Source organism: Salvelinus sp. IW2-2015, linkage group LG1, assembly GCF_002910315.2.
Source record: "Salvelinus sp. IW2-2015 linkage group LG1, ASM291031v2, whole genome shotgun sequence".
Classification (NCBI taxonomy): Eukaryota; Metazoa; Chordata; class Actinopteri; order Salmoniformes; family Salmonidae; genus Salvelinus; species Salvelinus sp. IW2-2015.
Genome location: NC_036838.1, coordinates 10,872,179 through 10,885,603, shown reverse-complemented (window position 1 = coordinate 10,885,603; position 13,425 = coordinate 10,872,179). Strand labels below are relative to the sequence as shown.

The 13,425-nt window shown below is 43.3% G+C and overlaps 1 protein-coding gene and 2 pseudogenes across 1 annotated transcript in view; 2 read left to right on the top strand and 1 right to left on the bottom strand.

Annotated features, from left to right (window-relative positions):
- LOC111961003 (splicing regulator SDE2) overlaps nucleotides 1-12,372 on the bottom strand; it is a 17,545-nt gene extending 5,173 nt beyond the window's left edge. The window contains 3 exon segments of the mRNA XM_070443431.1: nucleotides 12,259-12,275; nucleotides 12,278-12,312; nucleotides 12,314-12,372. Of these exon segments, the coding sequence (XP_070299532.1) occupies nucleotides 12,259-12,275; nucleotides 12,278-12,312; nucleotides 12,314-12,357 (96 nt within the window). The 5' untranslated portion in view covers nucleotides 12,358-12,372.
- LOC139028486 (splicing regulator SDE2-like) lies at nucleotides 256-8,193 on the top strand (annotated as a pseudogene).
- A 218-nt stretch (nucleotides 12,373-12,590) lies between the features above and the next one.
- LOC111961123 (small ribosomal subunit protein bS1m pseudogene) lies at nucleotides 12,591-13,361 on the top strand (annotated as a pseudogene).
- Nucleotides 13,362-13,425: the final 64 nt, after the last annotated feature.

The window sequence follows — 13,425 nt, the reverse complement described above, 5'->3', positions numbered from 1 at the left end:
TGAGCGGTATGTACGATGGAGCCTCGTCTCTGTGGAGGAAAAATAACTAAGTAGTTATTAAAGTCTGCTTGTCCCTTAGACTTACAGTAACAGGTTCTACATAAACTTCTATTTAGCTAGCTACTTAAGAAAATGATAATTTACTGTTAAGCCTAAAGTTAGTGGACAGGTGTGAAAGTGTGCTTACATTATTCTGAATAAGTGAGTATATGAAAACTAACTTTTCCATTATTTGTAACTGGCAGGCTTTGGTCAATGCTTAGGGCTCTTGGGCACAAATTGAGAAGACCACAAACCGCGAAGCTGCAGGACCTAAGCGGAAGGAGACTAAGAGATGTCAACCATGAGAAAGAGTAAGATGGTCACCCACAGACTCAGTTTTATCTGGTATTTGAAGTATTTTTCTAAATAGGTGTTTTTGATGAAGCTCGCCTGGTGGATTTGATTGTCAGTTTGCACTTTTGGTACAATGGAATGGATAAATTGCACAGAATAAATAGGAAATGAAATATAGTCACATTGTGTGTGTGTCTTCAGGATGGCAGAGTGGCTTAAGAAGCAGGCAGACCGCGAGAGAGAAAGAGCAAAGGCGTCTGTGAGAGACTGCAGAGGAAGCGCGAGCCCAAGCATCACTTTACAGACCCAGAGTACGAGCGCATGCACGACCCTCTCAGAACGCCTGGAGGACTCGGTTTTAAAAGGCACAAATTTCAAATGGCTATTTAGAATGAAATGGTAGAATAGTATGTTTTATGTCCATTTTGTAAGAATGGTGTTGTTTTTCACCCAAACTCTCTGAGACACACGAAGTCTCACAGGGCCAAACAGTGCAGAGCACCTGGAATAATTTTTATGGACATATATGTACAGTGGGAGAACAAGTATTTGATACACTGCCGATTTTGCAGGTTTACTACTATACAAAGCATGTAGAGGTCTGTAATTTTTATCATAGGTACACTTCAACTGTGAGAGACGGATACTAAAACAAAAATCCAGAAAATCACATTGTATGATTTTTAAGTAATTAATTTGCATTTTATTGCATGACATAAGTATTATATCAATCAGAAAAGCAGAACTTCATATTTGGTACAGAACCTTGTTTGCAATTACAGAGATCATACGTTTCTGTTAGTTCTTGACCAGGTTTGCACACACTGCAGCAGGGTTTTTTGGCCCACTCCTCCATACAGACCTTCTCCAGATCTTTAGTTTCGGGCTGTCGCTGGGCAATATGGACTTTCAGCTCCCTCCAAAATTTTCTATTGGGTTCAGTCTGGAGACTAGCTAGGCCACTCCAGGACCTTGAATGCTTCTACGGAGCCACTCCTTAGTTCCCTGGCTGTATGTTTCGGTCGTTGTCATGCTGGAAGACCCAGTCACGACCATCTTCAATTCTCTACTGAGGGAAGGAGGTGTTGGCCAAGATCTCGCGATACATGGCCCCATCCATCTCCCCTCAATACGGTGCAGTCGTCCTGTCCCTTTGCAGAAAGCATCCCCGGAGAATGTATGTTTCTGCCTCCATGCTTCACGGTTGGATGGTGTTCTTGGGTTGTACTCATCCTTCTTCTTCCTCCAAACAGGGCGAGTGGAGTTTAGACCAAAAAGTCTATTTTTGTCTCATCAGACCACATATCTTCTCCCATTCCTCCTCTGGATCATCCAGATGGTCATTGGCAAACTTCAGACGGGCCTGGACATGCGCTGGCTTGAGCAGGGACCTTGCATGCGCTGCAGGATTTTAATCCATGACGGCGTAGTGTTTACTAATGGTTTTTGAGGACTGTTGGATCCCAGCTCTCTTCAGGTCATTGAACCAGTCCCTGCCTGTAGTTTCTGAGCTGATCCCTCACCCTTCTCATGATCATGAGCCCCACGAGTGAGATCTTGCATGGAGCCCAGACCGAGGTGATGACGTCATCTCTTCAACTTCTTCCATTTTCTATAATTGCGCCAACAGTTGTTGCCTTCTCACCAAGCGCTTGCCTATTGTCTGTAGCCCATCCCGCTTGTGCAGGTCTACAAATTTTACCCCTGATGTCCTTACACAGCTCTCTGTCTTGGCCATTGTGGAGAGGTTGGAGTCTGTTTGATTGAGTGTGTGGACAGGTGTCTTTTATACAGGTAACGAGTTCAAACAGTGCAGTTAATACAGGTAATGAGGAGAGAACAGGAGGGCTTCTTAAAGAAAAACTAACAGGTCTGTGAGAGACGGATCTTACTGTTTGGTAGGTGATCAAATACTTATCATGCAATAAAATGCAAATTAATTACTTAAAACATCATACAATGTGATTTCTGGATTTTGTTTTAGATTCCGTCTCTCACAGTTGAAGTGTACCTATGCATAAAAATTACGGACCTCTACATGCTTGTAAGTAGGAAAACCTGCAAAATCAGCAGCTGTAATCAATACTTTTCCCCATGTTATATATACATACTACAAAAGTTTTAGAACACCTCTCATTCAAGGTTTTTCTTTATTTTTTACTTTTCTACATTGTATAATAGTGAAGACATCAAGCATGAAATAAATATTGTGATCATGTAGTAATCCAAAAAGTGTTAAACAAATCAAATACATTAATATAGATTCTTAAAAGTGCCACCCTGCTTGAAGCTTTGCCAGTGGATTCTGTACCAACTTCATGAGTCACCTGGAACATTTCAATTATGGTGGCCTTGTTAAAAGTTCATTTGTGGAATTTCTTTCCTTAATGCATTTGAGCCAATCAGTTGTTGTGACAAGTAGGGGGTGCTTTACAGAAGATAGCCCTATTTGGTAAAAGACCAAGTCCATATTTTTGCTTCCCGGTCTAAGCGCTGCATCTCAGTGCTAGAGCGTCACACAGACACTCTGTTCGATAATTGGCTTCACAAATGGCTGTGATTGGGTGCCCATAGGGCTGGGCATATTGCCTAGCGTCGCCTGGGTTTGGCCGCATTGAAATCAAGATTTTTTTTCTTAACTGACTTGCCTATTTAAAATAATGTCAAGAACAGCTCAAATAGCAAAGAGAAACGACAGTCCCTCATTACCTTTTAGACATGAAGGTCAGTCAATACGAACATTTCAAGAACATAGAAAGTTTCTTCAAGTGCAGATCCAAAAAACCATCCAGCGCTATGATGAAACTGGCTTTCATGAGGACGCCACAGGATAAGGAAGACCAGAGTTACCTCTGCTGCGAGGATAAGTTCATTAGAGTTCCAGCCCAGAATTGCAGCCTAAATAAATGCTTCACAGAATTCAAGTAACAGACCATCTCAACGTCAACTGTCAGAGGAGACTTGAATTAGGCCTTCGTGGTCAAATTGCTGCAGAACAAAAAACTGCTACTAAAAACAAAATAAGCAAGAAGAAACTTGCTTTGGCCAAAGAACACAAAGCTAATGGACATAGACCTGTGAAATTGTCCTTTGGTCTGGAGGTCCACAATTGGAGATTTTTGGTTCCAACGGCGTGTCTTTGTGAGACGCGCTGTGGGGGAACGGATGATCTCTGCATGTGTATTTCCACTGTAAAGCATGGTGGAAGGTAGTTATGGTGCTTTGCTGGTAGACACTGTGATTTATTTGAATTCAAGGCACGCTTAACCAGCATGGCTACTACAGCGATAATGCCATCCCATCTTTTTGGCTTAGTGGGAATATAATTGTTTTTCAACATGGAATACCAACACACATCCAGCTGCTTAGCTATATTGACCAAGAAGAGAGTGATGAGTGAATCAGATGAGTGTGGCCTCCACAGTCTCCTACCTCAAACCCAATTGGGATGAATTGGACCGCAGAAGTGAAGGAAAAGCAGCTAACAAGCTCAGCATATTGTGGGAACTCCAAGATTGTTGGAAAAACATTCCAGGTGAAGCTGGTGAGAGAATGCCAAGCGTTTGCAAAGCTGTCATTCAAGGCCAAAGGGTGGCTATTTTGAGAATCTCTCAATATAAAATATATATTTTGGGATGTTACTACATATTCCATATGTGTTATTTCATTAGTTTGTGTCTTCACTATTATTCTACCATGAAGAAAAACCTTGAATGATAGGTGATCTGAAACTTGACTGGTGCTTATATACATGTCTTAATGATCTGTGCTGTGGAAAATGATTGCAATGTAAAGGGCCTGTTTGTTCCATAGAACTAATCAAGGGTGAGTCTTAACAGTCTGTTTTTAGAATGCAAGCCTCTCCAGCGGATAGTGAAGTAGACGAGGCACCGAAACGCAAAAAGCACCTCAAACAAAGGCCAAGGGAAAGCAAGAAAAATGCTTTTGGTGAATGAGCATTCTTGGTTTAACATTTTTGTACAATTAAAAAATCGTCTTTGCAGACCTGTAAAAAAATAAAAACATGCAAAAAAATGTCATGGGAACAAAACTGCAGTAGAAAAATGTTTTTTAATTACAGGACTGGTGTTGGTGGCCTGGAATGACCTGGTCAGCTTCCGAGGATGACGATGATGCAAGCGACAGCAGGAACTCTCCCTCCACATCTGCTTCCGGTTCAGGGTACCCGATTGTCCTGTAAGAGAGCAACGTCAGCTCACACATCAGCTCTCTGACAGGAGCGGAACAAACAGCAACTCCGAAGCTCTAGCGCAAGCAGCAACTCCATCTCAGGACCCAGCTCTCAAGAGAGCCCAGAGAGGTGCAGGACACATTCTCAAGCAGAGGAGCATGCTTTCGATACCAGTAGGTAGTGGGGAGCAGAAGGAGGTGGTCCCCACAGATGAAACATTCCCAAGGCCGACAATCTAAGCGTAGCTCAGAGTAGCGTCAACCAAGCCCTGTGAGTTTCTTAATGTTCCACTCAAGATTTGTCCTCTTGGGCCTTGTTAGTTCATTATTTAATGTTTACATTTTCATTATCCATACTTGCTCCTTCGTTGTTCTGGTCATCCCAGGATTAACCGCTTCCTTGTGACATATGCAAATGAGATGTTGGGATGACCAAAGATGTTTAATGGCTCACAATGACCGAAAAGAACTTTGCAACAAGACCAACTGCAGTCATGCAAATAAGAACAGAGTGTAATGACAGTTACTTTTAAAGATTACTTGTTGTGTGTTTCTCCCCTGCTATGCAGTGTGGAAGATGGGCCATTAGACTCCAGGCAGTGCACTCAGACAAGGAGTTGGAGACTTTTGGTTGGACAGGCTAAAGGCGGAACTGATATCACGGGGGATGAAGTGTGGGGAACCCTGTCGAGCGCCGCTGCTCGCTTTTCTCCACCGTAGGTCCTTTCTGCAGAGGACATCGATCTGCCCTATTGGCCAAGCAGCAAGGGCAAGAAGCAGATTGCCTAGTTTCTATTACAGCACGTATATAATGAGTCTTATGCTGAGTTGGACTCCTGATAACTTGTGCACAATTAAAACAGATATGACTATGCCATGAGCCCCAATTTAAAGAGTGTTATTTTTGTTTGCCCCAATAGTAGGACACATTAAAGATTTCCACAGGCTTAGATATATCCCAGAATTCTGTTCTCAATGCATTTTACACTTTTTCCTAGAGTAGATTTTACTTTTGAATTTCTTAAGTCGATTGTACTGTCCCTTATGTTTGGATGAAATTTCACAAATGAAATGAAGGTCTCTTTTTGATCACAGTAGCTAGGTTTCATTATCCAATTGGTCACAGATTTTCATGCAAATAGTTCTTAAAACGAATCCGCATTTTCAACTAGAGATGCTTACCCATCAACGTGACTCCAAGTTACTTTGCTATGATGGTTATTATATCAACATTTAGAGTAATGAAGTGTTTCCACTCCACTTCTCTCGTGTAAGTTAAATTCCAGAAACAACAAAGTTCCCACCGTGTCTAGCATATCTGTGTTTTGTTGACATTTGGAAAGTTTTACCGACCCACCGCCGTCATCTGCATTGCTGTTTCCATCAAGGACTGTGTGATCTTTTTTCCAACGTCTTTTACTCAATCATAAAAAGGTGGGATGGCAACCCTGGTTAGCGACGTGGGTTCTCCAACCACATCTTTTAGGACAAGTAATTCTTGGCTTAAAAGTAGGGTTCATAACTCCTGGAAATTGCTTCTTTGTATTTTTCGTGTTTATGATGTCTTCATTGGATTAATGGTTGAATAAAGACCTTTTCATAATTTAAGGAAAGATAACGTAGACATATGTGAGCTTATTTTTTTTAAAACCATAAACAACTATTCATGACTTTGATGCGCAATCAACATTTTAGTCCTGTTCTGACTTACCTCCAAGAGCCCCCTGGTCATACCGGCTATTCAAAATGATTGACAGCCCACTCCCTGTTCTCACGCAGGCTACAGTGGAGAAATGCAGGGCGACCATGGCTGCAATGCGACAGAGAACATTCTGTTCACAGTTGGTGCGTCTACCCATAGTGCGGTTCTTCCTAGTCTTAGGAAAACCAAGGGGACGTGCGTGTTTACAGTACGCGAAACGTACACCTCGCTCTCCCAACCTTCCCATATTTGAAACAACTTGTCGGGGTTGCACGCCACTTGCTTCCGGACCCTAGAACATAGTCTTCCTACTTCTGATAGATGGAATGTTGCTCTGTCAACGAGCGAGGTGCTCGTTACCACCGCCACAATTCCTTCCCGCCGCCGTGGGTGCAGGAGACCTGACTCCTTGGCGAGTATTGTAGGCACGAAGTGCTTGAACCATTGTGGATAAACCGTGGGTGTTGGTTAGCGTGCAGATATTATGACCAGACAGTAGCTTTATTCCAAAAAAACGACCTTACTAGACAGAAAATAAATGTTATCAAAGAAAATACTTATGTTTTTGCTCGTTTTCCTTCTCGCTCGTAAACTTGATTGTCCCGTCTCTCCCTTCTCTCCCGCCATGTGCATTCGTGCTCCTCTATTATCAGCCTCCACGGCTGAGTTGGAACCTTCCTACTAATTACCTCCACTTACGCTGTCCCGCTGTCGGGAGTGCCCACTTCCCATATTCCCAGCAGAGGGAAGCACACTCGCCTCATATTACCATCCCCCGTCGATAGACCTCCTGGATTACCAACAGATAGATCTGTCTCAACTCTAGCGAGGTTGAGGGGCAGTCCGAGGCGAGGCCACACACTTGACCGCCCCGAGCCTGCACTGTCCCCCCCATCCGTCAACAAGTACTGTCCTGTAAACACGGGAATGTAGGCGCGTCCTGTGAGCAACGTCGGGCCAACATTTTGTTTACACAGGTAATGGCGGCATAGCCTATCTTAGACCGTTGACTGTACACCAAAGTACTAACAAGTATCGGAATCCCCGAGCTGACAAGGTAAAAATCTGCGTTTGCACCTGCTCGTTCTCAGTTAACCCACTTCCTAGGCCTCATTGAAAAAGATTTTTCATAATAGACTTGACCTAGTAAAAAAAATGTAAAAGAATAAAAAAAACGTTGTGAGTCCAACCCGTGAACGCACACGGGTCTGAGAACTGATGAGGCACCTGCCTAGCCGGTGCTCCGTTCCGCCAACAGCTGAATTACGCTCGCCCAACATGGGCTGTATTACGCCAGAGCTGTTCCTCAACATTTTCCTAAGAGTGTGTGGTTAGGGTCGGAATTATTGGCAGGTTTCTTGAGAACGGGTTATAGCATGTAACCTGGGAGGTTCCAGACGCCCTGAACGCAGCACGGTCTTAGCTTGCCCGCCTGTGTTAGTGATGCCGCTCCAATAGCGTCATCGGCCAACAATCGCGGCCTTTTTAAACTTTAACCAATTACTTCCGAGAGTGTCGTACAGCTTTTATGCGGTATAGCATCCGGCTCCAATCAAGAGCGTCCGCTTTGCTGCGGTAGTCCATCCATCACAACGTCCTCCTGTGTGTATCAGCTACGCACTCATGGGCTGTTGCAGACACAGGTCGTTGAGAGAAAGGAGATAAAAGAAAGAAGTGAACCTTAACGTCCAAGTTTGTTATTGGAAAAGTAGTCTCTTGTGACGACAGTCAAATGAACATATTCTTTATTAAACAACTGACATATTCGGCTCAATAACAGTGGCGCGTCACACGGGTCTGCGCTCTCCCCCCTTCCCTCAGTCGACCTCTCTCTGCGCCCTAGGACGCCAGCTGACGAAAATGAACCTCTCTCGCTGGTGGACGAAGCTGCTTTTCTCTTGGTGCTGCGGAGAGCGGAGCCCGTCCATGTGCACCCCGCGACGGGCTCTCCGTTCTGGCTCTAGACCCATGTCTAATGGCAGCAGGCAGATCTCGTTGAAGCCGCTCTAGACCCTCTGCCGATGCGCCAAAACGCAACCATCGCCATCTTTGACGCGGACTCCAAGAGGCCGCTTCAGAATTGGCGTTCAACCAGGCGGCTTGTCGGTGCTTATTCAAGCCGAGCATAGACAGCCAGGTTGTCTTCCACGCACCACGACCATGCCATGACGTCCCGCGCATACAGCCGACGCCGAGTGAGGATGGAGAATGGCCCGGAAATTACTTCGACGCTTCCTTCTATCTCCCTCTCCCGACAACCAGTCGTTACCCGATGGTGAGACGGACAGAGAGTCGGCCAGGAGGCCACAATTATTAGCTGCTGCGACACTTAACACCATAGAGCGAAGGACTTCCTGCCCTTCGCTGGAGTCTTAGTCCTTAGTCGTAGGTAATGTGCTTCCTGGACGACGCCAGGAGCCGAACCTGACAAGAGTACGCTGCCAGGCGTCCTCTGAGCCTAGATCTCCTGAGGCCGTTCATCGTCCACTCTGTGAAATGGGTTGTCGCCTTCGCAGGGCGCCCTGCATTAAAGGCGCCTCCCATGCAACCCCAATACTTTCAGTGAGGCATGGCAATGCTAAAAGCAAACAGCGCCGTCTCGGTTAGAGTAAAGGCCGCCCACCATCATATCCACCTCCGGTTGGGAATGGGGGCAAGTGCAATGTCTAGACGGCTCGCTGCCGCCAATGAGCCCTGTTAAAATCAGAGCGCAGAAGGCCCGTTGCTAAAGTGGCTCTGTAAATAAGAAGCCGATTCTCTTCCTCGCAAGAGTGAAATTTCCGGCTCACCCTAGGAAGGGTCATTTCGTTTCTGTTGGGGATCTCCCCTAAACAAAATTTACCCACCGCTGTTCCCTCCTTAAGAAAGGAGGCTGCACTAGGCATTCCGGGGGCTGTGAGCCGCCTAAGCTGCTGTGAACCCAACACGAAACATAAATCGTTGTTGGTTCTCAGCACGCCATTGTGGAGCAGCGACTCTGAAGCTCTTAAAAGAGCTTTTGGAGTGGAAAAACTTGAGCTCATGAAGGACGCGTCGAGACCAGAAGTCGACGGTGTGGTTCGTCTGATTCTATCTACTTATAGTCTTCTTCTCTTCTCTTCTCTCTTTCTCTTCTCTTTGTCCAGTCCAGTCCAGTCAGTTCCGTCCAGCCATTCCAGCCACGTCCATCCTGTCGCTTGAAATAATGGGAGGCTGAATGACGCCCCACAAACCCCCATCGGAACATCCTCTTATATAATGGACACCTGTTACTCCTATTGGTGCCCCATTGGGTTTTTTTTTTTGTCAATTTACATTTTTCTCAGGCTATCGCCTAGGCGAGTCGATACACCGCTCCAGCCTGCAATTTCTCATCAAGCTCTGATAGTCGTCCATTATTCTTGACATAGAGATCCGATGACGGGATTCCCTGAAAGCAATAGAAGAAACGTTAGGCAAGTAGCTAGCTAGTAGGGACGTAATGATTGAACAATACACATCAGTCCCCGGTTCAAATGTTTAAGATATGAGTGTGGTTGGTCTTCAGGACTCCAAACCGATCCAAATGTAGCATAGGCCAGGAAATCGATTCAAACGTTACGAATCACCTGCTCCAATTTTTTTCCTCAAAAGACTTTCTACCTTCGGAAAATAACTCATCTTTTGTAACAACTGCGTTCTCTCCTTCAGTGTAGAACTAAGCATTTAATTGTGTTGACAGTCATTGAGCTACAATCCCAGGCAATGTCAGTAGCCTAGTCAAATAGCACGCTGTATGCAGCTTGGCGCGCTGATCAACGAGAGGTAGGCTTATTCCTGATCTGGCACATCTATGCGTTACCTTTAGCATTCAAATGTTTGTAAAATGGCTTGCGCAATAATAGGCTTTATTAGATGAGTATATCATTTGCTAGGTTATTTTATCAAACGTGCTGTTACCGGAATAAATGTAGCCTAAGCTACCGCAGGAGACAACTCATCTGGATACACAGATGATGATCGGAGATTACATTCAATTTTCCTTTGATTGTTCAGGTTCACCATCAGCAATAGTTTCACTTGAAAACAGTGCACACACACACACAGTGTTTTCAGAAAGTGGCGCAGCGGCCTAAGGCACTGCATCTCAGTGCAAGAAGCTTCACTACAGTCCCTGGTTCAAATCCAGGCTGTATCACATCCAGCCGTGATTGGGAGTCCCATAAGGTGGCGCACAATTGGCCCAGCGTCGTCCGGGGTAGGCCGTCATTGTAAATAAGAATTTGTTCTTAACTGACTTGCCTAGTTAAATAAAGGTCTTTCTTTTTAAGTATTCAGACCCCTTGACTTTATCCACATTCTGTTACGTTACAGCCTTTATAAAAAATAAAAATTAATTCTCCTCCATCTACACAAAATACTACATTATGACAAAGCAAAAAATGGATTTTAGAAATGTTTGCTAATTTATTAAAAATAAACACTAAAATATCACATTTACATAAGTTTAAGACCCTTTACTTTGTTGAAGCACCTATTGCAGCGATTACAGACTCAAGCCTACTTGGATATGACTTCTTCTAGCTGATTTTTGAAAATCTGGTCATCAAAAACACTCAGCTGTTCTATATCAGAATTCTTGATAAGAATTGACAGCATTTCTGCAGCCACAAGAAAGAGTGATAGTGAAATAGAGCAGCCTTGTTTAATTCCACAATTTATGTCAAATCGTGGAGAAGTCCCTAGTGTTAAGGACACTGAGCTATTAGTGTTTTGATAAAAGAATCTAATCATGTTCCTGAACTTTTCTCCAAAACCATAAAGCTCCAAAGGATAGAAAATAAGGGTGTTCAACCATGTCAAATGTTTTGTAAATTATATATTTTTTTAAATCAAGAAAGAGTAAATCCATCATTTATCAGATTCGAGCAAGTCTTGGACCAAGCGTATGTTGTTCTACTTGGGCTTTGACAGATTCTTGCTGTTTCATCTGTACACAAGAGATAAATAAAAAATAAACAACTGAACCAGCACGTGAATCCCCCTTTCTAGCTCTGACTCGAATGATGGCTACTTTGAGGAAAATGTTCATTTATATGCATGTGATATGTGCTTGTCCCCCATTGCTATTTTAAAGATTAAAGCACTAAATGTAAACCACTCTGGATTACAGCATCTGCTAAATCAGGGGGGGGTCCTCAAACTTTTTCAATTGGGGCCCCCACTTCTAGCATTGGGTACACATCCAGCGCCCCCACGTCTATTTCTATGGCAAAAGCAGTGTACATGAAACAAACCGTTCACACTCCTTGTTGTGGAGAGAATTTTGCAGGGTTAAAGCTTATTTCCTTAAATTCTACACATTTATGGGGCACACACAAAAAATATGCAGTTTTAAGCTACTTTTTGTTTTGCAATTCTATACATTTTGCTATGTCTAATGTGTATTCATTTGAGTGACTAAAATTACAACAATATCTATGGGCAACAAAAAAACTACATTAAAAAACACTGCTGACACAGGCTAGTTGATCTGGACATTTGACATGTTATAAAATAGCTATCTAAAAAGGTATGCAATGACAACATGACCTGATGGTGCACTACTCCATTTCAAAAATTGCACCTTGTGCATTCTACTATTACAACTTTAAAGAGTACGTTTAAAGCCTGACAGAGTTCTTTTATAAACCCAACAAAAGTGTGGGAACCATGTGTTAAACGACTAAAATTTTGAAAAATGTTTCGTTATTGAATCGCATCAGAGCCCATCTAACGTTGTGTGTATCGAATAGTATTGAAAGGGAAAGATGCACATCCATACTAGTATTAGTACTGCCAGTACTAGCTAGCTAGTTATATCTATTTTTTTAAATACAGCGCAGAAAAGCATGGCAGAAAATACTATGTATGTTCAAGTCCTGGTTGGCTAAATTTGTTAAACTAGATAGCTAGGTAGCTTCCGCTAATACCCGCGTTAGTTATCTAGCTACCAGTAGCTAGCTTGTTGGATTTGGAACCTATTAAGTAATATTTCAGTTTAATTGATAACACGACGTTTTGATACTAACCTTCTCTTTCGTAAATTATAAACTAGATCACGAACAGATGCTCCAGTAGGAAAAGGCATTGCAAAAATGAAGAAGTGGACCAGAAAGAAACAACTCCATGATGTTGCCAAGAAGAGCACGAGAAATGTAAGGATACTTTGTCGAGCTACTACCGGATATTTACGCTGACGTCAAAATGTTTTTTGCTACGGAAGCCGGAGAGCTTTAACAAAAACGTAACTTGACGATGTATCTTTTTTTAAGGGCTTTGTCTTTTATACAAATTTTCCAACCACAAATGTAAAGAGTTTGTTATTTTTATACAGTACAAAATTGGAATATTGTGTTGATTCCTTCCTTTTTTATTTAAATGTAATACACAAGTAAAACACCCATCGTCCTTTGCGGCAGACACACCAACATGGCAGCTTTTGTGCAAGGTCGTGTCAGGTCTGAGGACTGGCAACTGTGTGTTTCCAAAACGAGCAATTTATATTTGCAAGTCGTTATACAAGCACAGATAGCGGGGAGACATCGGAAGGAAAAGCGGTGGAAGAAACGCAAAACCAGCAGCCGACAAGGTGAAAAGTGCTTCGCTGCAGCATATGAACAACACACAGACCTTCAGCAGAGACAAAATCAGACAGGAACTACTGTCAGACTTGGGTCAACAAGAAATGAAAAATCATTTGCGTCATTACTTACGAAATTCTCCTCTCATACAGATGGGACCAGCAAAGGACAAAATGGTAATCGGGAAGATCTTTCACATAATCAAAAGACGATTTATACATTGACTTTGGTGCCACAGTTCCATTGTTGTATGTAAACGACCGACAGTGGATGGAGAGAAGTACCGAGAGGGGAGAGCAGAGTACGTCTGCGTCTTGAGGACCTCGAGCTCACATTCGCTTCCTGGGTGCGACACCGACACAACACTACTAGAAGCAGATGCCTTTCTTCTTGGACTGATCGAGAGCAAGGAAGCAAAAACCAAGAGTAGAACGGCATTGACTCCGACCCATAGACTTGCCCCAGCAGAGGACAGTTTTTCTTGTTGATGTCACTATTTCCCACTGTAATTTGTAACTGAGGGCTTGAACAATAAATATATCCAAATGTAATGTTTGTTTCATCTTGAGAAATCTGCTACATCCATGTTCAATGGTCATTTCATTTACCCATTTA